Source organism: Mytilus californianus, unplaced genomic scaffold (assembly GCF_021869535.1).
Source record: "Mytilus californianus isolate M0D057914Y unplaced genomic scaffold, xbMytCali1.0.p SCAF_8, whole genome shotgun sequence".
Taxonomy (NCBI): Eukaryota; Metazoa; Mollusca; class Bivalvia; order Mytilida; family Mytilidae; genus Mytilus; species Mytilus californianus.
In genome coordinates, this window is record NW_026262734.1 from 71,168,614 (window position 1) to 71,193,616 (window position 25,003).

At 33.2% G+C, this 25,003-nt stretch overlaps 1 protein-coding gene across 1 annotated transcript in view; it reads left to right on the plus strand.

The window, feature by feature from the left end:
• LOC127712845 (uncharacterized) overlaps positions 1-25,003 on the plus strand; it is a 144,284-nt gene that overhangs the window by 96,005 nt on the left and 23,276 nt on the right. The window contains exon 9 of the mRNA XM_052219452.1: positions 6,041-6,126. Within this exon, the coding sequence (XP_052075412.1) occupies positions 6,041-6,126 (86 nt within the window). The remainder of the gene's footprint in view (positions 1-6,040; positions 6,127-25,003) is intronic.

A 25,003-nucleotide genomic window follows, 5' to 3' on the forward strand; every position in this document is an offset into this window, starting at 1 on the left:
ATTGTTCATTAGGTCAAGATCTATCTGCCCTGAAATTTTCTTACCAATCAGGCAGTCAGTTGTTGGGTTGCTGCCCCTGAATTGGTAATTTTAAGGAAATTTTGCCGTTTTTGGTTATTATCTTGAATATTATTATAGATAGAGATAAACTGTCAACAGCAGTAATGTTCAGCAAAGTAAGATCTACAAATAAGTCAACTTGACCAAAATGGTCAGTTGACCCCTTAAGGAGTTATTGCCCTTTATAGTCAATTTTTATACGACCGCAAAAAAATTTTTGTGGTCGTATATTGGTATGACGTTGGCGTCGTCGTCCGAAGACGCATTAGTTTTCGCACTCTAACTTTAGTTTAAGTGAATGGATCTCTATGAAATTTTACCATAAGGTTCAATACCACAAAAGGAAGGTGGGGATTGATTTTGGGGGTTATGGTACCAACAGTTAAGGAATTAGGGGCCAAAAAGGGGCCAAAAATAAGCATTTTCTAGATTCCAGACAATAACTGTGGAACGGTGTATGGATCTCTCTGAAATTATACTACAAGTTTCCATACCACAAAGGGATGGTAAGGATTTGGTTTGGGGGGTTATTGCTCAAACCGTTTAAGAATTAGGGGCAAAAAGGGGGAAAAACAAGGTTGTCCTCATTAATGGACAAATACTTTAGTACAAAACATAATTTAAAGCAGTGTAAGGGAGATAAATCAAATACATCATTGAAATTATCTCCCTTACACTGCTTTTAAATTATGTATAAAGTAATGGTTAATGAACAATTAAGATAATTTAAAACAGTGTAAGGGAGGTAATCCAAATACAACGTTTTGGTTACTTCCCTTACACTGCTTTTAAATTATGTTTAAAGAAATGCATATTTATAAAGTAAGACCAGTATGGCGCATTAGATTTGTAAAATCTTTGACCACATTTATTTATTTGTTATGCCGAATCTAACCGTGTATTTAGATTTTTAATTTTGGGTCCAGTTTTCAAATTGGTCTACATTAAGGTCCAAAGGGTCCAAAATTAAACTTTGTTTGATTTTAACAAAAATTGAATATATGGGGTTCTTTGATATGCTGAATCTAAACATGTATTTAGATTTTTGATTTTTGGCCCAGTTTTCAAGTTGGTCCAAATAGGGGTCCAAAATTAAACTTTGTTTGATTTCAACAAAAATTGAATATATGGGGTTCTTTGATATGCTGCATCTAACCATGTATTTAGATTTTTTATTTGTGGACCCCGCTATCAAATTGGTTCATATTGAGGTCAAAAGGGTCCAAAATTAAACTTTGTTTGATTTCATCAAAATTTAATTATTGGGGTTCTTTGATATGCCAAATCTAACCGTGTATTTAGATTTTTAATTTTGGGTCCCGTTTTTTAAATTGGTCTACATTAAGGTCCAAATGGTCCAAAATTAAACTTAGTTTGATTTTAACAAAAATTGAATTCTTGGGGTTCTTTGATATGCTGAATCTAAACATGTATTTAGATTTTAGATTTTTGGCCCAGTTTTCAAGTTTGTCCAAATTGGGGTCCAAAATTAAACTTTGTTTGATTTCAACAAACATTGAATATATGGGGTTCTTTGATATGCTGAATCTGACCATGTATTTAGATTTTTTATTTGTGGGCCCGCTTTCAAATTGGTTCATATTGAGGTCAAAAGGGTCCAAAATTAAAGTTTGTTTGATTTCATCAAAAATTTAATTATTGGGGTTCTTTGATATGCCAAATCTAACCGTGTTTTTAGATTTTTAATTTTGGGTCCCGTTTTTTAGCTCACCTGACCTGAAAGGTCAAGTGAGCTTTTCTCATCACTTTGCGTCCGTCGTCCTGCGTCCGTCGTCCGTAAACTTTTACAAAAATCTTCTCCTCTGAAACTACTTGGCCAAATTTAACCAAACTTGGCCACAATCATCATTGGGGTATCTAGTTTAAAAAATGTGTCCGGTGACCCGGCCAACCAACCAAGATGGCCACCATGGCTAAAAATAGAACATAGGGGTAAAATGTAGATTTTGGCTTATATCTCTGAAACCAAAGCATTTAGAGCAAATCTGACATGGGGTAAAATTGTTTATCAGGTCAAGATCTATCTGCCCTGAAATTTTCAGATGAATGGGACAACCCTTTGTTGGGTTGCTGCCCCTGAATTGGTAATTTAATGGAAATTTTGCCGTTTTTGGTTATTATCTTGAATATTATTATAGATAGAGATAAACTGTAAACAGCAATAATGTTCAGCAAAGTAAGATCTACTAATAAGTCAACTTGACCAAAATGGTCAGTTGACCCCTTAAGGAGTTATTGCCCTTTATAGTCAATTTTTAACCATTTTTCATAAATTTTTGTAATCTTTTACAAAAATCTTCTCCTCTGAAACTACTTGGCCAAATCTAACCAAACTTGGCCACAATCATCATTGGGGTATCTAGTTTAAAAAATGTGTCCGATGACCCAGCCAACCAACCAAGATGGCCGCCATGGCTAAAAATAAACCATAGGAGTAAAATGTAGATTTTGGCTTATATCTCTGAAACCAAAGCATTTAGAGCAAATCTGATATGAGGTAAAATTGTTTATCTGGTCAAGATCTATCTGCCCTGAAATTTTCAGATGAATCGGACAACGCGTTGTTGGGTTGCTGCCCTTGAATTTGAATTTAAAGGAAATTTTGCCGTTTTTGGTTATTATCTTGAATATTATTATAGATAGAGATAAACTGTAAACAGCAATAATGTTCAGCAAAGTAAGATCTACAAATAAGTCAATTGACCAAAATGGTCAGTTGACCCCTTAAGGAGTTATTGCCTTTTATTGTCAATTTTTAACCATTTTTCATAAATTTTTGTAATCTTTTACAAAAATCTTCTCCTCTGAAACTACTAAAACAAATTTAACCAAACTTGTCCACAATCATCATTACGGTATCTAGTTTAAAAAATGTGTCCGATGACCCCGCCCGCGAACCAAGATGGCTGGCATGGCTAAAAAATAGTACATAGGGTAAAATGCAGTTTTTGGCTCATATCTCTGAAACCAAAGTATTTAGAGCAAATCTGACGGGGGATAAAATTGTTCATTAGGTCAAGATCTATCTGCCCTGAAATTTTCAGACCAATCAGGCAACACGTTGTTGGGTTGCTGCCCCTGAATTGGTAATTTTAAGAAAATTTTGCAGCTTTTGGTTATTATCTTGAATATTGTTATAGATAGAGATAAACTGTAAACAGCAATAATGTACAGCTAAGTAAGATCTACAAATAAGTCAACATGACGAAAATTGTCAATTGACCCCTTAAGGAGTTATTGCCCTTTATATTCAATTTTTTACAATTTTCATAAATTTTGTAAATTTTTGTAAATTTTTACAAAATATTTTCCACTGTAACTACTGGGCCAAGTTCATTATAGATAGAGATAATTGTAAGCAGCAAGAATGTTCAGTAAAGGAAGATCTACAAACACATCACCATCACCAAAACACAATTTTGTCATGAATCCATCTATGTCCTTTGTTTAATATGCACATAGACCAAGGTGAGCGACACAGGCTCTTTAGAGCCTCTAGTTTTAATTGGTCTACATTAAGGTCCAAAGGGTCCAAAATTAAAGTTAGTTTGATTTTAACAAAAATTGAATTTTTGGGGTTGTTTGATATGCTGAATCTAAACATGTGTTTAGATTTTTGATTATGGGCCCAGTTTTCAAGTTGGTCCAAGTTGGGGTCCAAAATTAAACTTTGTTTGATTTCAACAAAAATTGAATATATGGGGTTCTTTGATATGCTGAATCTAAACATGTATTTTGATTTTTGGCCCAGTTTTCAAGTTGGTCCAAATTGGGGTCCAAAATTAAATTTTGTTTGATTTCAACAAAAATTGAATATATGGGGTTCTTTGATATGCTGAATCTGACCATGTATTTAGATTTTTTATTTGTGGGCCCGCTATCAAATTGGTTCATTTTGAGGTCAAAAGTGTCCAAAATTAAACTTTGTTTGATTTCATCAAAAATTTAATTATTGGAGTTCTTTGATATGCCAAATCTTACCGTGTTTTTAGATTTTTAATTTTGGGTCCCGTTTTTTTTAATTGGTCTACATTAAGGTCCAAAGGGTCCAAAATTAAACTTTGTTTGATTTTAACAAAAATTGAATTCTTGGGGTACTTTGATATGCTGAATCTAAACATGTGTTTAGATTTTTGATTATGGGACCAGTTTTCAAGTTTGTCCAAGTTGGGGTCCAAAATTAAACTTTGTTTGATTTCAACAAAAATTGAATATATGGGGTTCTTTGATATGCTGAATCTAACCATGTATTTTGATTTTGGACATTGGACCATAAAAGGTAAATTAAAAAAATTGAAGTTCTTAGACCACATTCTTTCTGTGTCAGAAACCTATGCTGTGTCAAATATTTAATCACAATCCAAATTCAGAGCTGTATCTAGCTTGAATTTAGTGTCCATACTTGCCCCAACTGTTCAGGGTTCGACCTCTGCGGTCGTATCAAGCTGCGCCCAGCGAAGCATTTTATTAACCATTTTTCGTAAATTTTTGTAATTTTTTACAAAAATCTTCTCCTCTGAAACTACTAAGACAAATTTAACCAAACTTGTCCACAATCATCATTAGGGTATCTAGTTTAAAAAATGTGTCCGATGACCCCGCCCGCGAACCAAGATGGCCGACATGGCTAAAAAATAGTACATAGGGTAAAATGCAGTTTTTGGCTCATATCTCTGAAACCAAAGCATTTAGAGCAAATCTGATGAGTGTAAAATTGTTCATTAGGTCAAGATCTATCTGCCCTGAAATTTTCTTACCAATCAGGCAACACATTGTTGGGTTGCTGCCCCTGAATTGGTAATTTTAAGAAAATTTTGCAGCTTTTGGTTATTATCTTTAATATTATTATAGATAGAGATAAACTGTAAACAGCAATAATGTACAGCAAAGTTAGATCTACAAATAAGGCAACATGACCAAAATTGTCAATTGACCCCTTAAGGAGTTATTGCCCTTTATAGTCAATTTTTTACAATTTTCATAAATTTTGTAAATTTTTGTAAATCTTTACAATGTATTTTCCACTGTAACTACTGGGCCAAGTTCATTATAGATAGAGATAATAGTAAGGAGCAAGAATGTTCAGTAAGTAAGATCTACAAACACATCACCATCACCAAAACACAATTTTGTCATGAATCCATCTTTGTCCTTTATTTAATATGCACATAGACCAAGGTGAGCGACACAGGCTCTTTAGAGCCTCTAGTTTTGCTTTTTCCCTGTTATCTTGAAAACTATTGTAGACAGATAGAAACTTTAAAATGTAAAAATGATCAAGACAAGACTTGCAAATAGGTCAGCATACATGTTGATGAATTTGTCAGTTGTTTTCTCATATATGGCCCAAAAAAATAAAACATGTGTTTTACTGTAACCTGACTGATCCAAATTTTTAAGAGCAGACTAACTTTTTTTTCACTGAAAATTGGGCATATAGTATTTTTTCACTGATGTTATTTTTGACATCGATGTTCTTTTTGTTCAACTGCTAACTTAATGCCAAAATTTGTCAACAAGTATTGAGTAAAACCCAGTAAAAACTTATCTGACCGACAAAGCAACTTCGACAAATGGCTGCTATGACAGAAATATAGGTAAATGTAATACCAAATCTGATTCCAGAACCAGATAAGGCTGTTTTTGCGTTTGCCAATAAAAAAAAAAATTGCAAACTGACCAACCCTATTTTTCCCAAAAGGTACCAGTAAACACACATATATATTTTTTTTGGCCTAGGAGTTATTGCCCTTAAATGGTGATTTTTACCTTTTTTCGTGTTTTGGGCAAAAACTAGAGAAGATAAGGACAAACTGTAAATAGAAAACACATAGAAAGCACATAGACCTAGGTGAGCAACACAGGCTCTTTAGAGCATCTAATTTTTATGAAAAATATTTCTAAGGAGGAATTCTAGACTAGAAATTTAAAATCTTGTTAGATATGTTACATATTTTAGGTTTTACAGAAGGGATTGACATTGGAGGAACAAATTTTAAAGGAAGCCACAACAACTGTACAGCAAGCAAGGTTTTTACATGACATGTAAGATTCTCCACAGTGCCTATTTAGATGAAATAATACAGAAGATTTTTTTCCAGGACGCAAAGTATATATGAAAATCTTCCAAATGTGTTCATTTTATGTTTTAAGTTTACAAGCTAGAAAGTATTAATAGATTTGGTTTATCTTATCTGGTCTGAAGTATCAGTTTGAGCAATTGCTATTTCATGTAGCTTGTATGATTTACCTGTGTTTACCTGTAAAATGAATGCATGCAAATGTAATTCAAAGGTACACAGAATGTAATGATTTTTATGGGTAAATCTAATGGAAATGGGCACAAATGTAATGCACCTGTATGATGCCACTACTAAAAGAACTTTTCTCTGCAAAAGTGCAATCTGTATGTAGGATTTAAAGCAACTCCATTGGAAGTTGAATTTTAATTTTGAATTATACAAATGATGTTAAACCTGCTCGTAAGTAAGATTTACGAAAAATCTTTTTATGCCCCTGCCATTAGGAAGGGGGCTTTAAGTTTTACCCTTGTCCGTCTGTACGTCCGTACGTCCCTAAATTGGTTTCCGTTCTCTAACTTTAGTTTGCCTCAACCAAATGTTATGAAACTTATACACAATGCTTATTACCACAAAACACAGATCAAGTTTGAATTTAGGTGTCGTCACTTTTACCTTTCTAGAGTTATGTCCCTTTACAAATGGAAAAATTGATGAATTTTTTCGTTTCCGTTCTCCAACTTCAGTTTGCCTCAACCATATGTTATGAACCTTATACACAATGCTTATTACCACAAAACTCAGATCAAGTCTGAATTTGGGTAGCGTCACTTTTACATTTCTTGAGTTATGTCCCTTTATAACGCTATATGCAAAAAGGGGGGGGGGGGGCATCATCTGTGTCCCATGGACACATTCCCCATTTTTTTAGTCATGTTTAGTGTAAAAAGTAAACATTGTATTTTTATGCCCCACCTTAGATAGGAAGGGGCATTATGTTTTCCAGTCTGTGCTTCTGTCCATCACGGATCAGGTTAAAGTTTTGTATAAAGCATACCTGCCAAACCTCTCGGTTTGAGCGGGAGACTCCCGCTCAAATGGCGTAATTCGGGAAATCTCCTGCTTGCAGGTACCCTCCCGCGCGGGAGTATAGAATCTCCCGCTTTTGGATATTTTAACCTTGAATGACAAGTCAACATTAATTATGTTTTTGTGTCACTGATGAGGGTTGTTTTTACCTGTAAATCACAGACCATGTGAAATTAAATGGCTTCACTTGACAGCTTAGGTGTCAAACATAGTACTAATTAACGATCATTAACGACTTTTGCTTCAAGCTTTGTGTTATTAAAAACACTTCAAAGAAATTTCTGGTTACTTCCCCAGTTTAATCCTGTTTTAAGTTACCTTTCTTAAAATAATGTGAATTGATAAAACAATATATAAACTAAATACAAATTAAACAAAGAATTATAAAAGGATGGCAATTAAAAGATTTTGTATGCCTTAAGACAAAAAAAATAATTATATATTTTAAAAATCACTTAAAAGATCTATACTTCTATTCAATGTTTATATTGAAATTTATAAGATATGTATTGAACCAAATTTAGTGAAATATGTATGTGCACACACATAATGTATTATCTGTGACAACATGGTTGCTCTCTTATAACAGAGGTATCTGGGGTGAAAAGTTGTCCTGATGGGATTCAAATGTTAAAGATGATGAAATAGGAAAGAATCAAACAACACACATTCTGTAGGATATAACCATATTTAAAGAAACAAAGTATATTTATTAACTCTTATATGTGTTTTGTAGATGAATAAATAAACACGTCATATATTTCACTTGAAAATGTCGTTCGCGCAAAATCTCCCCCTCAGCTGTCATAGCTGAGAGGGAGATCTCCCTCTTTGAAGGATTCAGAGGTTGGCAGGTATGGTATAAAGGCAGTTTACAATGGAGTTGTGGTCACATAGACTTGAAACTTAGTAAATATATTTTCATTGTGATGTAAATTTTTTTTTAGATATATGCCAAATTAGGTTTTTTAACAATATTACGTAGGTCACTGATTAGTGATAAGATTTCATTTTAAGGTAAAAGTTCTGGTTAAAGGTAGTTTTAATACCATGAAGTTATGGTCACATCAAGTTACTGTGCATATTTAAAAGGCTTTGTCCTTTCATGATACCAATTGCTAAAATTCAAGAAATTTTAGTTCGAATTCACCACTACAAACTGATAGGTAAGTAAGTAATCTTTATTTAAAGTCGGGTTGCATATATACATAATAACAAGGAACTTGAGCTCTTAAGAGCTCTTTAACTGACTGATATTAATAAACAAAACATACATGTAATAACATCAGATTCATATACAACACAAACATACAGACAGCACATACATGTATAAATCATGTTAATACAGAGATAGCACATGCAAAATAAAAGCTAAGCAAGATATATATTAAAACAACTGTCAAATATCAGCACTTAGTAACACACAATATGTGTATCCAAGTAGCACATGCAAAATTAAACACTATAAAGCACAAGCAAAAGACTGCAAGCAGCTACAGCACAGGTAATGCATAAGCAAAGCAAATAAATAATAAAAAAATAACTGCAAAAAATAAAAAATAAAAAATAAAAACACAAAACAAACAGCAGGCTTCAAGGTCAAGTCATGTGGCAGCAAGGAGTTACAATAATATTATTTACAAGAACTGCAGGTACAACTTTCTGAAAAACACCAGGTGGAGATAAAATTTTTGAACTGGCCAAAAGTTGATAAGCTCCTTGCCTCATATGGCAAGGAGTTCCAGAGTCTTGCTGCCTCATAACTAAAGCTTTTCTTACCATACCTTGTTGTTTTTGGCCGTGGTATATCCGCTATGCCTTTGTACCTGAAGTTATATGACTTTCATAAACTGATAAACTGGTAAAGCATTTTAGCTCATGGCTTGAGTGAAAAGTTGTTATTGTGAAGCAAGTGCAGAAAAATAAAAATAATTTTTACCATCCTAATCCTTTGATTGACATGTGTTTTAACAAAAGCAAGGTGTTATTGTGAGCACCTAATTTTAAAAAACACTAGTCTGAAAAAGGATGACTTTGAATTATTACCGTAACTTCTACTTACTACCATTTTATTAGTAATTTGTTCTAAACATTGTTTCCATGGTTATTGAACTATTATCCTGTTTTCTAAAAATAACACTATAATTCATTTGTTAGATGAGTGAAATGAAGTAAAGAGACATAATCAAAGTTGTATGTATAACATAAAAGTTCTACAGTAGATTATATACAATGCAAATTACTTCCCTTTAATTTTAGTAGATCAGAAATTACTATAGAAAACATATCCAATTTCAAGTTTACAAGTACAGATATGTGACAGAGTTGTCAAGTCACAACTGGAGATTTTTTGTTGACATTTGTATCAATGCTTTCAGTGTTCATTTTTGTCGAGCCTGCGACTTTTGTCGCAGAAAGCTCGACATAGGGATAGTGATCCGGCGGCGGCGGCGGCGGCGTTAGCTAACTTCTTAAAAGCTTTATATTTTAGAAGGTGGAAGATCTGGATGCTTCATACTTTGTATATGGATGCCTCATGTTACAAAGTTTCCGTCAGTCACATGTCCAATGTCCTTGACCTCATTTTCATGGTTCAGTGACTACTTGAAAAAAAAGTTCAGATTTTTTGTAATGTTAGATTCTCTCTTATTATAAGTAATAGGATAACTATATTTGGTATGTGCGTACCTTGCAAGGTCCTCATGCCCGTCAGACAGTTTTCACTTGACCTCAACCTCATTTCATGGATCAGTGAACAAGGTTAAGTTTTGGTGGTCAAGTCCATATCTCAGATACTATAAGCAATAGGTCTTGTATATTCGGTGTATGGAAGGACTGTAAGGTGTACATGTCCAACTGGCAGGTGTCATCTGACCTTGACCTCATTTTCATGGTTCAGTGGTTATAGTTAAGTTTTTGTGTTTTTGTCTGTTTTTCTTATACTGTATGCCATAGGTCTACTTTATTTGGTGTATGGAATGATTGTAAGGTGTACATGTCTAGCGGGCAGGTGTCATCTGACCTTGACCTCATTTTCATGGTTCAGTGGTCAAAGTTAAGTTTTTGAGTTTTGGTCTTTTTTTCTAATACTATATGCAATAGTTCAACTATATTTGGTATGTGCGTACCTTGCAAGGTCCTCATGCCCGTCAGACAGTTTTCACTTGACCTCAACCTCATTTCATGGATCAGTGAACAAGGTTAAGTATTGGTGGTCAAGTCCATATCTCAGATACTATAAGCAATAGGTCTTGTATATTCGGTGTATGGAAGGACTGTAAGGTGTACATGTCCAACTGTCAGGTGTCATCTGACCTTGACCTCATTTTCATGGTTCAGTGGTTATAGTTAAGTTTTTGTGTTTTGGTCTGTTTTTCTTATACTGTATGCCATAGGTCTACTATATTTGGTGTATGGATGATTGTAAGGTGTACATGTCTAGCGGGCAGGTGTCATCTGACCATGACCTCATTTTCATGGTTCAGTGGTCAAAGTTAAGTTTTTTGAGTTTTGGTCTTTTTTTCTAATACTATATGCAATAGTTCAACTATATTTGGTGTATGGAAATATTTTATGATCTATTTGGCAGTCACGCAGGTTTTATTTGACCTTGTCCTCATTTTCAAGGTTCATTGCTCAGTGTTAAGTTTTTGTGTTTTGGTCTGTTTTTCTTAAACTATAAGCATTAGGTCAACTATATTTGTTGTATGGAAGAATTGTTAGCTGTACATGCCTGCCTAGTATGGTTCATCTGACCTTGACCTCATTTTCATGGTTCATTGGTCAATGTTTAGTTTACTTGGTTAATGTTAAGTTTATGTGACAGTTGTAATAAAGCTTTATATTTAGGACTATCAACATAATATCAATGATTAGTAAAGAAGGCGAGACATTTCAGCGTGTGCACTCTTGTGATACTATAACAATATATTTCCCATTTTTAGCTCAACTGACCAAAAGGCCAAGTGAGCTTTTCTTATCACTTGGTGTCCGTTGTCCAATGTCGTCCATTGTTGTAAACTTTTACAAAAACTCCTCTGAAACAACTGGGCCAAAAAAGCCGCCGCCAAATTAAACAACACATGGCCACCATCATCATTAGGGTATCTAGTTGATATGTGTCCGTTGACTCCACCTGCCAACCAACATGGTCTACATGGCTAAAAATAGAACATAGGGATAAAAAGCAAGTTTTGTCTTATCCTTGAAAACTGCTATAATTAAAGAAAATCTGACATGGACAGAAATGTTCAGAATGTTATTTCTACCTGCTGTCTGTTTACATCAAAACAGTCAGAAGACTTCTTTTAGGAGTTATTGCCCTTATATATCAAATTTTCCAAATTTTTTTATTTTTGCTGATTATATTGAACTATAATAGATAGAGAGAAATCATGATCAGATAGACAGGATCTACAAATAAGTCAACATGGCTGAAATGGTTAGATGACTCATTGTTGGAGTTTTTACCCTTTTATGAAAAATTTTACCATTTTTTTGTGGTTTTTATTAGTATCTTACAAATATCTTCTCCCGAAACAACTGGGCCAAATTTAGCCAAACCTGGCCAAAATCGTCATTGGGGTATCTAGTTAAAAGCATATGTCCGATGACCCAGCCTGCCATCCAAGATGGCCAACATAGCTAAAAATAGAACATAATGGTTAAATGCAAGTTTTTTCTATTATTTTGAAAACCTCTTTAGGTTGCACTTCTGTTAATATAGACAATGCAATTTCCCTTCGGTATTCCTTTTACAGCTAAAACTGTGCCACTTTTACTATGAAGTCTCGTAAAAAATAATATCCTAGAATGGAAAGTTTATATACAAATTTTACCATTTTTTGTCATTTTTGCCTGTTATCTTGAAAACTATAATAGATAGAAAGAAACTTTATGTAGTAAAAATTATCAGCAAAACAAGTATGATAAAGTCAACATGGCCAAATAAGTCAGATAGACTCCAGATTACAGTTATTGCCCTTTAATGACAATATTTACAAATTGTTTGCATTTTTGCCTTGAAACTTTAAAATGCAAAAATGATCAGCAAGACAAAATCTACAAAAAAGTCTAATGGTCAAATTCTTCAATCAACTGTTATTGGAGTTTTTGCTCTTTAATGATGATTTTTACCAATTTTTAGTGTTTTTACCTATTATCTTGAAAACTATAATAGATAGATGGAATCTTTAAGTTGCAAAAATAATCGTCAAGACAAGATCTTCAACTTTGTCAACATGGCTGCAGACATCAGTCAACTCATTATTAGAGTTCTTGCTCTTTAATGAAGAATTTTATGTATTTTTCTCATCAATTGGCGTCTGGCGTCTACTCTGAAACTTATGGACCAAATTTAACCAATCTTGACCGCAATCATCATCATCTAGTTAAAAAAAGTCAGATGACCACACCTGCCTTTATCACCATTAAAGAGCAATAACTCCAATTATATGTTGACTGAAGAATTTGACCATTAGACTTTTTTGTAGATCTTGTCTTGCAACCGTTGTCCATTCCGTCTAGCTGTCCGTCGTCAACATGTCGGACAATAACTCAAAAATGCTTTGAGCAGTTTTCCAAGAAACTTTGGTGAATTGTTTATATCTATAAAAATAACCTCCCTTTAGTTTTTTTTATAAATTTCTGATATGACATTGAGGAGTTATGGAACTTTTTTCGTTGAAAAAGCGATGGGCGTATCATGCCCTCATGGCGCAGCTCTCTATTTGTCTAATATCTTAAAACAATGATAGATTGATCGAAACTTAAAAGAAGCAAAAATGATCAGCATGGCAAGATCTACAAATAAATCAACATGATCTCAGTTGTTGAATGGCTCCTTATTGGAGTTATTGCCATTTAATGACGATTTTTACCATTTTTTTGCTTTTTTGTCAAATATCTTGAAAATTATGATAGATAGATAAAAAAAAAAAAGCTTATTTAATTTTTACCTCACCTGACCTGAAAGGTCAAGTGAGCTTTTCTCATCACTTGGCGTCCGTCGTCCGTCGTCCTGCGTCCGTCGTCCATCGTCCGTAAACTTGTACAAAAATCTTCTCCTCTGAAACTACTGGGCCAAATTTGACCAAACTTGGCCACAATCATCATTGGGGTATCTAGTTTAAAAAATGTGTCCGGTGACCCGGCCAACCAACCAAGATGGCCGCCATGGCTAAAAATAGAACATAGGGGTAAAATGTAGATTTTGGCTTATATCTCTGAAACCAAAGCATTTAGAGCAAATCTGACATGGGGGTAAAATTGTTTATTAGGTCAAGATCTATCTGCCCTGAAATTTTCAGATGAATCGGACAACCCGTTGTTGGGTTGCTGCCCCTGAATTGGTAATTTTAAGGAAATTTTGCCGTTTTTGGTTATTATCTTGAACATTATTATAGATAGAGATAAACTGTAAACAGCAATAATGTTCAGCAAAGTAAGATCTACAAATAAGTCAACTTGACCAAAATGGTCATTTGACCCCTTAAGGAGTTATTGCCCTTTATAGTCAATTTTTAACCATTTTTCGTAAATTTTTGTAATCTTTTACAAAAATCTTCTCCTCTGAAACTACTAAGACAAATTTAACCAAACTTGTCCACAATCATCATTAGGGTATCTAGTTTAAAAAATGTGTCCGATGACCCCGCCCGCAAACCAAGATGGCCGACATGGCTAAAAAATAGTACATATGGTAAAATGCAGTTTTTCGGCTCATATCTCTGAAACCAAAGCATTAAGAGCAAATCTGATGAGGATAAAATTGTTCATTAGGTCAAGATCTATCTGCCCTGAAATTTTCAGACCAATCAGGCAACCCGTTGTTGGGTTGCTGCCCCTGAATTGGTAATTTTAAGAAAATTTTGCAGCTTTTGGTTATTATCTTGAATATTGTTATAGATAGAGATAAACTGTTAACAGCAATAATGTACAGCAAAGTTAGATCTACAAATATGGCAACATGACCAAAATTGTCAATTGACCCCCTAAGGAGTTATTGCCCTTTATAGTCAATTTTTTACAATTTTCATAAATTTTGTAAATTTTTTAAAATTTTTACAAAGTATTTTCCACTGTAACTACCGGGCCAAGTTCATTATAGATAGAGATAATAGTAAGGAGCAAGAATGTTCAGTAAAGTAAGATCTACAAACACATCACCATCACCAAAACACAATTTTGTCATGAATCCATCTGTGTCCTTTGTTTAATATGCACATAGACCAAGGTGAGCGACACAGGCTCTTTAGAGCCTCTAGTTTATCTATCTATCTATCATAATTTTCAAGATTTTAGGCAAATAAATTAATTAGGTCTTTCCACTTTTCTGTGGAAAGACCTATTGTATTTGTTCTGATTATTAGTTTCCTACCGACGAAGTCGAAGGGGACTTTAGGTTTGCACTCTGTCCGTCTGTCCATTCGTCCTTCTGTCCATCTGTCAGTCCGGCAAATCAGTTTTCCACACTTTTTTTCTTCGTTCTTGAAGATATTGATTTGATATTTGGTAAATAGTTTTGCCATGACAAGTTATAGATCAAGTTCGGATTTTGTTCAGGTCTGATGATTTAGAACAGAGTTATGGACCATAACTCTGGACCATATCTAATGATAGAGTACTATGTTAAACCATATTTCTGTACAAAGGGAGATAACTCATTTTTTAAAAGACATTCTTTGGTAAATTATTTGAAGAATTTTTTTGCAGGTTTGTTTGTTATTTTGTATAAAGTCATTTTCTGAATGCTATATATATATATATAAAAATTATGAAGTGAAATCCTTTAATTAGATTATAATCTATTTTTATAAATGTATATTTTACATTACATTGTGTAGATAAAAATTGTTGACATTTTATAGATATTAAAGTTACAAATCTATATTAGTTTGTGACAAATAAAAGAAAAAATATTTGGAACTATTAATTATATTTGATTATAATTTGAAAATAGATATACACTGTATTACATCATATCTAATTTTAGAGAACTATTAATCATATCTAATGTTAAAGTGTTTTCCACACTTTTTTTCATCATGCTTGAAGATATTGATTGATAATTGGTATATAGTTTTATCATGACAAGTTATACAGATCAAGTTCGAAATTGTGTTTTTTTATTTTCACACATTCTAAGCCGAACAATTTTCTTTGTTGTAAGAGTTATCTCCCTATTCACTGTTTATCAAGTGTGTGCATCCCCTTCGAAACCAAAAAAGATATCGACAAAATTCTTTTTCTAAATTGTTCGTTACATCCTCAGGAATTTTTGGCTAATTTGGATCGAAGCGATCCAATGAGATCTTATAGGAGTTATCTACCTTTACCAAATAAATTTGTCGTTATGTTTTTGTAACACATAAACCGTAAGCCGTACTAAAAGAAATTGACCAAAATGTTAGTCGCGACATGATATAACTGGAAAGTTTTTGTCGAAATGGTACGCGTCATTGATTTAGGGGTTCCATGCCACTGAAACAGTAAAATGAACAAAATTGACTAAGTATAGCTTCAAACTTTGCAGCTATCATGATGTATACATGCATCTTATCTTAATTGATCATCCTCGACCCCCCCCCCCCCCCCTTTTTGATTTTTTTTTTTTTTTGAGGAATCCCATTTCGCCTTGAAGTTCACTTCCAAACATTTTACTGTAAAAATGCAATCCCTCTTCTGTACAAACTTCTGAAATAGAAATCCATCCCTGCAAAAATCTGCTCCAATTCATGTATTTTCTGAAATTAATCGATAAATGTTTTGTTAAAATACTATTAACAACAGCGTTATTAGACAATAGTTTCCCTGTAAAATGAATGAAGAAAATATATTCCGTTAGACATGTGCGGTCCACTTGATTGAGAAATCAAAGTCAATGACATAGTAATGGCTCCCAAGTTCATAGATATTACTGAAATCCTACAATCAAATTTCTAAACATACATTAAAATACAAATCTGTGCTCCTGTAAACATGTGTACGTAAAATGCATGCATGATCCGACATCAATGACCTGTAAATAATAAAACCAATAGTGATCGTATTTGTCCGATCAGTACACATGTGCTCTGTTCAACAGTCTCCCCTGAAAAGAAATTAATATTCTAACTCCAGACTATATATTTGAGCGTCATGTGACTTCACAAACACCAACGCGCGCGGACCTGAAATTAGAATAAAACATTCCATATCCAAATATAGAAAGAGAAACTTCCGAGACAAAATGTTACTCAGTTTTTTCCTACAAGTTCAAACAAAATTCACACACATCACATAAAAGAAACGATGAAGTACGAGTTCCAGTAGAAAATAGAGAAATTAAAAAAAAAAGAAGATGTAATGATTTTGATTCATTAGGAAATCCTATGGCTGTCCATTTGGGAGTGTGGGATGTCTAAGTATGCAGCCACGTCGTTGGTCAGAATATGGATGTTTAAGTCAGAGGCCTCGCATAGAGAGAGTGCCATGCAAACTTCAATCAATCAATCAATCAATCAATCAATTAATCAAGTGTCAGAGGGGAAAGACCGTTTAACAATTGTTTTTAAAACAATTGATTTATATTTATAATATTTTTTTCTTCTTCCGCCACTTTTAATTCTTGCGTGTAACTTTTGTTTCGCAAGATGTCGCTTTGATGTTTGGTATATGATATCGCATAGTTTATGCGCCTTTGAAACTAACCCTGCTGAACCGAAACTGCTTTTCTTTGTAAGAGTTGTCTCCCCGAACACTGTTTTTCTTGTGGGTGCATCTCCTCCATAACCGTAAAAGAAATCGACAAATTTATTTTTCCAAATTGCTCGTTATATCCTTAGGATGTTTTGTCCAATTTTGACCTAAGCGATACGAACACTCCATATGAGAGTTGTTTTCCCTTCTGTATTTCACAAAAGTGACATCTTAATGTATCACATCAATGGTTAGTGATAGAGCCTAAGTATTTTGAACTTAGGTCCTTGGTTAAAAAAAATGAATTTGAGGTCAAGGTCAAAGGTCAAGGTCATGTTCTCAATTTTGACTTTTCCTTGTTTTATTATCTGTTCTGACACTTTTAAAGATATATATTAAAGAACTAGCACAAAATGTTTGCTTTTTTGTGATGAAGATATGATACATCTGGTCTGAAACAATCCAATAACATCTTATAGGAGTCATTGCACCTGAAATATTTTATTTTAAGGTAAATCAATGATTACATCAGATTGGTACATGATAAAGCCATAGGGTCTTTTGCTAAATGTTGGGTGACATATGACCTTGGAAAATGTCAACCGGAAGTGACCTTGAGTAAACCGGAAGTTTTTTTGCACTTATTTCATGGCAAAGCACCTAAAAACCATATATATTTTTTTTTAATTGGCAAACATTAAACTATCATTTGTGTCCGGAAGTGACCTTAAATAAACTGGAAGTAGCCACTTCTCTCCCTCATAACAAGCAAAGTATATAAAACCATATACTTTTGGAATCAGTGTAAATACATATCATGTGAGACCGGAAGTGACATTTTATAAACAGGAAGTTGGCAATTGTCTCCCTTATTTCAGGCAAAAGGTTATAGAAACCGTATATTTTTGTAATCACTATGAACAAAGCTATCATATGAGACAAGAAGTAACATTTCTAAACCAGATAGCAAATTATCTCCCTTATTTTAGACAAAAGTATATAAAAAACCTGTATTGAATCAGTATGAAGACATTTATCTGGATTGGACGCCAAATCAAACATTGAATAAACCATAGGTAGCTTCTCAACAATTATTTAGAAAATTGATGTGGAAAGACCTTCAATTGTTCTCTGAACAATTGGTTTTTAATTTGAACAAAATTTGCTTATTTGAGCAAATTATGATCAGAAAGAAGAGAGCAACAAATAAGTTAAATGGCTGAAATTGTCAATTGACTCTTTATTGGAAATCTTGCTCTTTGATGACAATATTTAGGCAGTTAAGCTAGCACTCTAGATTTGCATTACTGTATACAAGTCGTTTACATTTGCCAAATGACAAATTGCACTTGGACACGTTCGTCAGTAATTTTAAACTAGTAGACGAAAAGTACATTTCAAGGATTTATTACAAAACGTCAGTGGACTTGTTAGTTTTTTTTTTGTTCATAGAAAGGAAGAAAAGCAGAAATTTTGTATTGTAGAACTTACGTCGACCAAACTCAGTGTTCTTCCCAGGCCAATATGATATTGGAGAGTGGTCCTTAGACAGGTTGGAGCCAACCCAACAAATGGGGAACTATTCCCCAAATGAGTAACAATCCCTCATTTGAGTAATCATTTGATAGTGGTAAAAATGAAATTTTCTTAACAGGGTCTTTTTACTTAAAATGGCACAAATTCATAAAAAAATGGAACCACTTCTTCCAAAAAAACATCTTTTTATTTTAAGTTTTTCAAAAGTTAGTAGCCTTGAAAATAGTCAATTTTTCGAAGTTTTCACAGGCTTGAAACTTCTTAGTATATCAAGTTAGGGCCATTCATCTTATGGAAAATTTGCTGCATTTTTTATGAATATATGCCATTTTAAGTAAAAAAGACTCAGTAAAGAAAATTTGATTTTTGCACTATCAAATGATTACTCAAATGAGGGATTGTTACTTATTTGGGGAATAGTTCCCCATTTGGTTGGTTGTACCCAACCTGCTAGACCTATCAGTCTTAGGGCTGTCCTTTATTTCTGGCCCATGGTGCTATAATTTTCAGTCAAAAAATCATATATTGGTAAAATTTTATCTGACTTATCCGTGTAGTTTGAAATTCAAGGTGAAATTTAACCAACACCTTGATTGTAATTGATTTACCTGATGAGGTAGGTATGATGAGTCTAAGTTGTAAGCTTGTAAACTAGCACATTAAAACATTTATTCAGCATGTTGGTCATGAACAAAGCAAGGTTCATAATCATGAACATTATATTAGCCTTCTATATAATATTTTGTGTAAAAAATGCATCCTAAGATGATCTAAGATTGAAGCTTCCCATAATACTCATTAAATCACCTTTTCATAAATTCCCATTATAGATGTATTTGTTTTCTTCAATTATTCAATGGAGACATGCTTACACTTACATATATACATACATCTTCTCAGACATTGATACTATAAAAAAAGGATACATTTTTAAAGTAACTTAATACCTGGTATCAATTTTTAGAAACAAATGGTATAGTTGTTGAGAAAAGTGTGTATGATAGTGGAAAACGGAACAGTACAAAAAAGTGTTGATAATTGAGATTTTTTATACGACCGCAAAACAATTGTGGCCGTATAATGTTATAGTGATGTCGTCGTCCGAAAACATTTGGTTTCCAGACAATAACTTGAGTATAAGTGTATGGATCTCTATGAAATTGTAGCACATGGTGAAATATCACAAAAGGAAGGTTGGGGTTGATTTTGGGGGTTATGGCACTAACCGTTTAGGAAGTAGAGGCCAAAAACAATCATTTTATAGAACTTTGTATAAATTGCTCATTTCTTAACCAATATCAATGGGGTTCTTTAATATACCGAATCTAACTGTTTTCCGATTTTTTTTATTTTGGTCCCCTTTTTTAAGTTGGTCCAAATTGGGGTTCAAAATTAAACTTCGTTTGAATTGAAGCCAAACATTGAATTCTTGGGTGTTATTGATATGCTAAATATAACCGTGTATTTAGATTTTTAATTTTGGGTCCCAACTTCAAATTGTTCCACATTGAGGTCCAAAGGTTCCAAAATTAAACTTTGTTTTATCTCAACAAAATTTTAATTCTTGGTGTTTTTTGAAATACTGATTCTAACCCTATATTCAGATTTTTCAAATTTGAGCCCTGTTTTCAAGTTGGTCCAAATCGTTGTCAAAAGGGTCAAAAATAAAACTTTGTTTGATTTCAACAAATATTAAATTCTTGGTGTACTTGGATATGCTGAATCTTACAGTATATTTAAATTTTTGATAATGGACCATAATAGGTAAAAGTGTCAAATATTTAATCACAATCCAAATTCAGAGTTGAACCAAGCTTGAATGTAGTGTCCAAAATTACTTGCCCCAACTGTTCAGGGTTCGACCTTTGTGGTTGTATCAAGCTATTTCCCATGAAGCATTTTATTATAAGCTTCGATAAATGACTAAACCAACTCTTCCATAATTTTCATCATTACTTTTGCCTTGGTTTTCTATTAACTGCCTACAGCACTGCAGTGCTTTGATTACCAATTTTTGGGTAAAAAATCAGCAATACAAGATCAACAAAAAAGAGTTTTTTGTCATGGATTCTATTATAGTCCACAATGTAGGAGAGTGCCCATTGTTGAAGATGCTCATAGACCTAGGTGAGTGAGACAGGAGTCGGTTTCACAAAAATACTTACGACTAAGATTGTTCGTAAGTCATGAACAATTCAGTATACTTACGATCAATCTAAGTCGTAAGTTTTTTTGTGAAACCGACTCCAGGGTCTTTAGAGCCTCTAGTTTTAAGATAAGATTATTATCATTAGTGTATTCTCTTAACAAGATAAATGTAGAACTTTCGCATTTGTCATATTTAAAAATATGATGTTATAGCTTTGAACTCCATTTGGACTTCAAAAAACACCAAACATCTATTCATGATAAAAATAAGAAGTCATGAGGAGTTAAATGGTGTATTCACTATCTTGTCCAATAAAAATAAAATTCATTTGTTGTGATCTTTTTGGAAATAAAAAGTATAATTGGTGTACCAGGTATCAGTAAAAAAAAATTAAGACTCCATTCACACTTTGACATTTAGATCGATTTAAACTAAATCGGTTTACTTGAGATCGATTTAAACCCAATGTGAACACTTTCAATCGATCTTGAGTCGGTCTAAATTAAAACACAAAAAGAGGTAGTTTAGTTTTAATTGATCTAAAGTGAACCGATCGTTCTTTGAATGTGAACGCAGAGATTGGTTTTAATTAGTAAGATTGAATCGAAAATAATTTGTGTGCATGTATGGCTGAAAAATTACACATGAAATTTATTACAAAATGGATGACCAATAAAGGGCTGAAAATTATCGAAAACTATACGAACAGCAGTATCAACATTTGAACTTGAAATTCAAGTGAAACAATTACTTCATCCATTATTTTTTGCAAGCCTGTGTATGAACACATTAATTTGATTGAATATTTCTATTTATACACAGTGTTTACAATTTCCCAGGTAATTAGGTCAGATCAATTGCATTTTTACTTGTAGTATGAACACAGTCATTCAGATTAGACTGATAGAGATCATTAGGATTGAAGATAATGTAAACGGGACGTATTATGGTATACAAAATGTCCGGTGTCCGTCTGTCTGTCCGGCGTAAACATGTCGCACCGTAACTTGAGAATGACTTATCCAAATTTCATGAAACTTAACATAGTTGTTTCTTATGATGGTCAAACGATCTGTATACTTTTTGGTGAAAATAAGATTAAAACTTTTTGAGTTACGTGACTTAGTAACTAAAACAGGTGTGTGTTTTTTTTTACATGTCGCGCCGTATCTCAAAAACAATTTATGATTATTGCTTAAAACTTTACACACTTCTTAGTTATATTAATCTTAAGATCTGTATACTTTTTGGTGATGATTCAAAATTTTATTTTAGAGATATTGAGTATTTTGTTAAAAAAGGGGGAGGGGTTTTTCACATGTCGCGCCGTATCTCAAAAACAGTTTATGATTATTGCTTAAAACTTTACACACTTCTTAGTTATATTAACCTTAAGATCTGTATACTTTTTGGTGATGATTCAAAATTTCATTTTTGAGTTATTGAGTATTTTGTAAAAAAAGGGGGAGGTGTTTCTCACATGTCGCGCGTATCTCAAAAACGATTTATGATTATTGCTTAAAATTTTACACACTTCTTAGTTATATTAATCTAAAGATCTGTATACTATTTGGTTTTGATTCAAAATTTTATTTTTCAGATATTGATTTTTTTTTTTTAAAAGGGGGGTTTTCACATGTCACGCCGTATCTCAAAAAGATTTATGATTTATGCTTAAAATTTTACCCACTTCTTAGTTATGTTAATCTAAAGATCTGTATACTTTTTGGTTTTGATTCAAAATTTTATTTTAGAGATATTGAGTTTTTTGTAAAAAAAAAGGGGGTTTTCGCATGTCACGCCGTATTGCATAAAAATTCACACACAAGACGACGGGCGTATCATGTGCTCATGGCGCAGCTGTTTATTTATTTGGTTTGTCCTCAGAAAGTTAAAATCATTTAATAAATATTTTTATATTACTTTCCTTTTAATTTGCTTTTATTATTTTTACCAATAAACATTATTTTGAGGATTGAATTTGAAAAAACAGGGTAAACAGGGGAAGTAACTTCTATTGCAAAACATGTTTGAAATACACAGACTTGAACTGAAGCTGTTAAGTTAAACCAATGAATTGTTCAAATTTCCCTCAATAACAATGTAAGAAATTACCTTGACCAGTGACACAAAATCGATATCAGGGAATGACATCGATGATATAACAAAAATTTTGACTGATAAATTTTCAGGGTTGAAATATCCAAAAAGCCAAAGATTTTAATTTTTAATGGGAGGGGAGGGAGAGGGCTTGAAATCAGGAGGTTTTGACTCCCGCTGGAAGAATCACATGTATTGGAAAGTGAAAATGCAGGTCATGACCTAATTGGCTAAATTTATGTATTTAAATGTTACTTCTGTAATATTTGTATAGTACTTCTATAATACTTGGAAACTAATTTGTAGGAATTTCAGGAAATCATGGAGCTCAAACTGAATGAGTTATAGTTTAGATTGTGCAGATGGTTCTCACATTAACATATAAACTCTTTAACAAGCATAAAACTCTTTCATATTTATCTTTAATGTATTTTGTATGGAGTTATGCCCCCGCCGTAGCGGAGGGGGCATTAAGTGTTACCCTTGTCTGTCCTGTCTGTCCGTCTCGTACAGCCCCAAAATTGGTTTCTGTTCTCTAACTTTAGTTTGCTACAACCAAATGTTATAAAACTTATACACAATGCTTATTACCACAAAACACAGATCAAGTTCGAAATTGGGTGGCGTCACTTTTACCGTTCATGAGTTATGCCCCTTTATAAACATGAAAATTGCTGAATTTTTCGTTTCTGTTCTCTTTAGTTTGACTCAACCAAATGTTATGAAACTTTTACACAATGCTTATAATCACAAAACGGTCTTAACTATGTGAATCCTGCATCTGTTTGTGGAAGATGACTCAAGCATATTTACAAGTGGGGGCATCTGTGGCCCATAGACACATTCTCCATTTATTTTGAAAACTGAATTCTATCAACCTTAGAAATTCTAGAATTTGATGTCACAAATATTCCTATAGGTCACTTAGATGCAAAGATATAACAAATTGTGTTTGATTGTTGTATAATTTGTAAATATTCAATAAACTTTGGGAAACATTTTTTCTGCCTTCTACCTCAGGAAGAAATTTTCATAGGCGGTCGCGGTTCTCTGAAGCAGGGGACATTTTTCTCCCTGCTACCTCAGGAAGAAATTTTCATAGGCGGTCGCGGGTCTCTGAAGCAGGGGAAAGACACTTTTGTATTCTGTGTAATAAATAATAACTAAAAACAAACAAGTCCCGATTTTAGTTTTATAAGTTTCTCTTAGTTAGAAAGTAACAGTTTAAACAGAAAGAGTAAAAAAATGTATCCCTCTATCCTCCAAACACAGGGCAATCTTTAACCAAATGCCCACAACCAATAGGTAAATTTTATAGAGAGCAGTTGATAAAAAAACGTTATCTATAAAAGTCTGGGCTCAATTATGACAGTACATATTTGATTTCTTTCCCAGATTTATTTTATTAATATTACTGCATGGCTTTGTTCCTCAATTCACAGTTGTGGCGTGATCGTCAGTTTTCAAAGAATTCCCCTCAAACAGGTGCTAGGGTCTGTCTTAAACTTGCAGTGAGATAAGAGTTTGTTTGCTCTGTGTTGAAGGCCTCACTGTCACTTTGAGATGAAGAACAGCAATTAAAGCGCTGTTACGTTGCTTTTTTGTGTTTTTTGCTGTATGCATACTGATTTTGTGTCATGGATGGATACCCCATATCCTATCTTTTCTATTAAATGAATAAATTAATATATACTGACAAAAATCAAGCAACGAAACTGTCGGAATGGTCATACTGATTTTATGTTTGTATCAACAGATTTTAAACATTATAATGTTATTAATTGTTACTGATGTCAAAATAGAGGTCAAGTTAGATATTGATGATTTTACCTTTTGCGGTTCAGGAATTTATGCCGTTGATAGATTGGAAAATAGGCACAGAAAGTAGCAGGGGAAACAATCATGAAAGTGTCATACATAGAATACATCAATTTTAGTAGTACCATCTGCCCTCTTTAAGGTCAACAATGGTTACCTTTCAAATACAGAAAATCTGGTTAGCTATCAATTTGACAGCTCATTTCTTGTTTACTTACAAAATTAAATGGTTTTAAACCAGTTTTGGACCTCTCTCTTCGAACAGTTATGTATTAGGTCAATTGTTTTAAATTGATTTTATTATTAAATTATTGACTTTTGCTAACTTGGCTCTTGTCAGGTTTCCACCTTTCTAAGGTACAATTAACAAGATAATTAGTTAATAGTTATCTTTCCATGGAGGGACAGAATATTGTTTGACAGCTGTAAAAACATTTATTAAGATCAAATTATTGCTCTGCCTGTCTAGGAAAAACTTCAAATTTGACTGTATTTAAGATTTAAGAGGAAAATCTAGCATTTTAGATTCCGA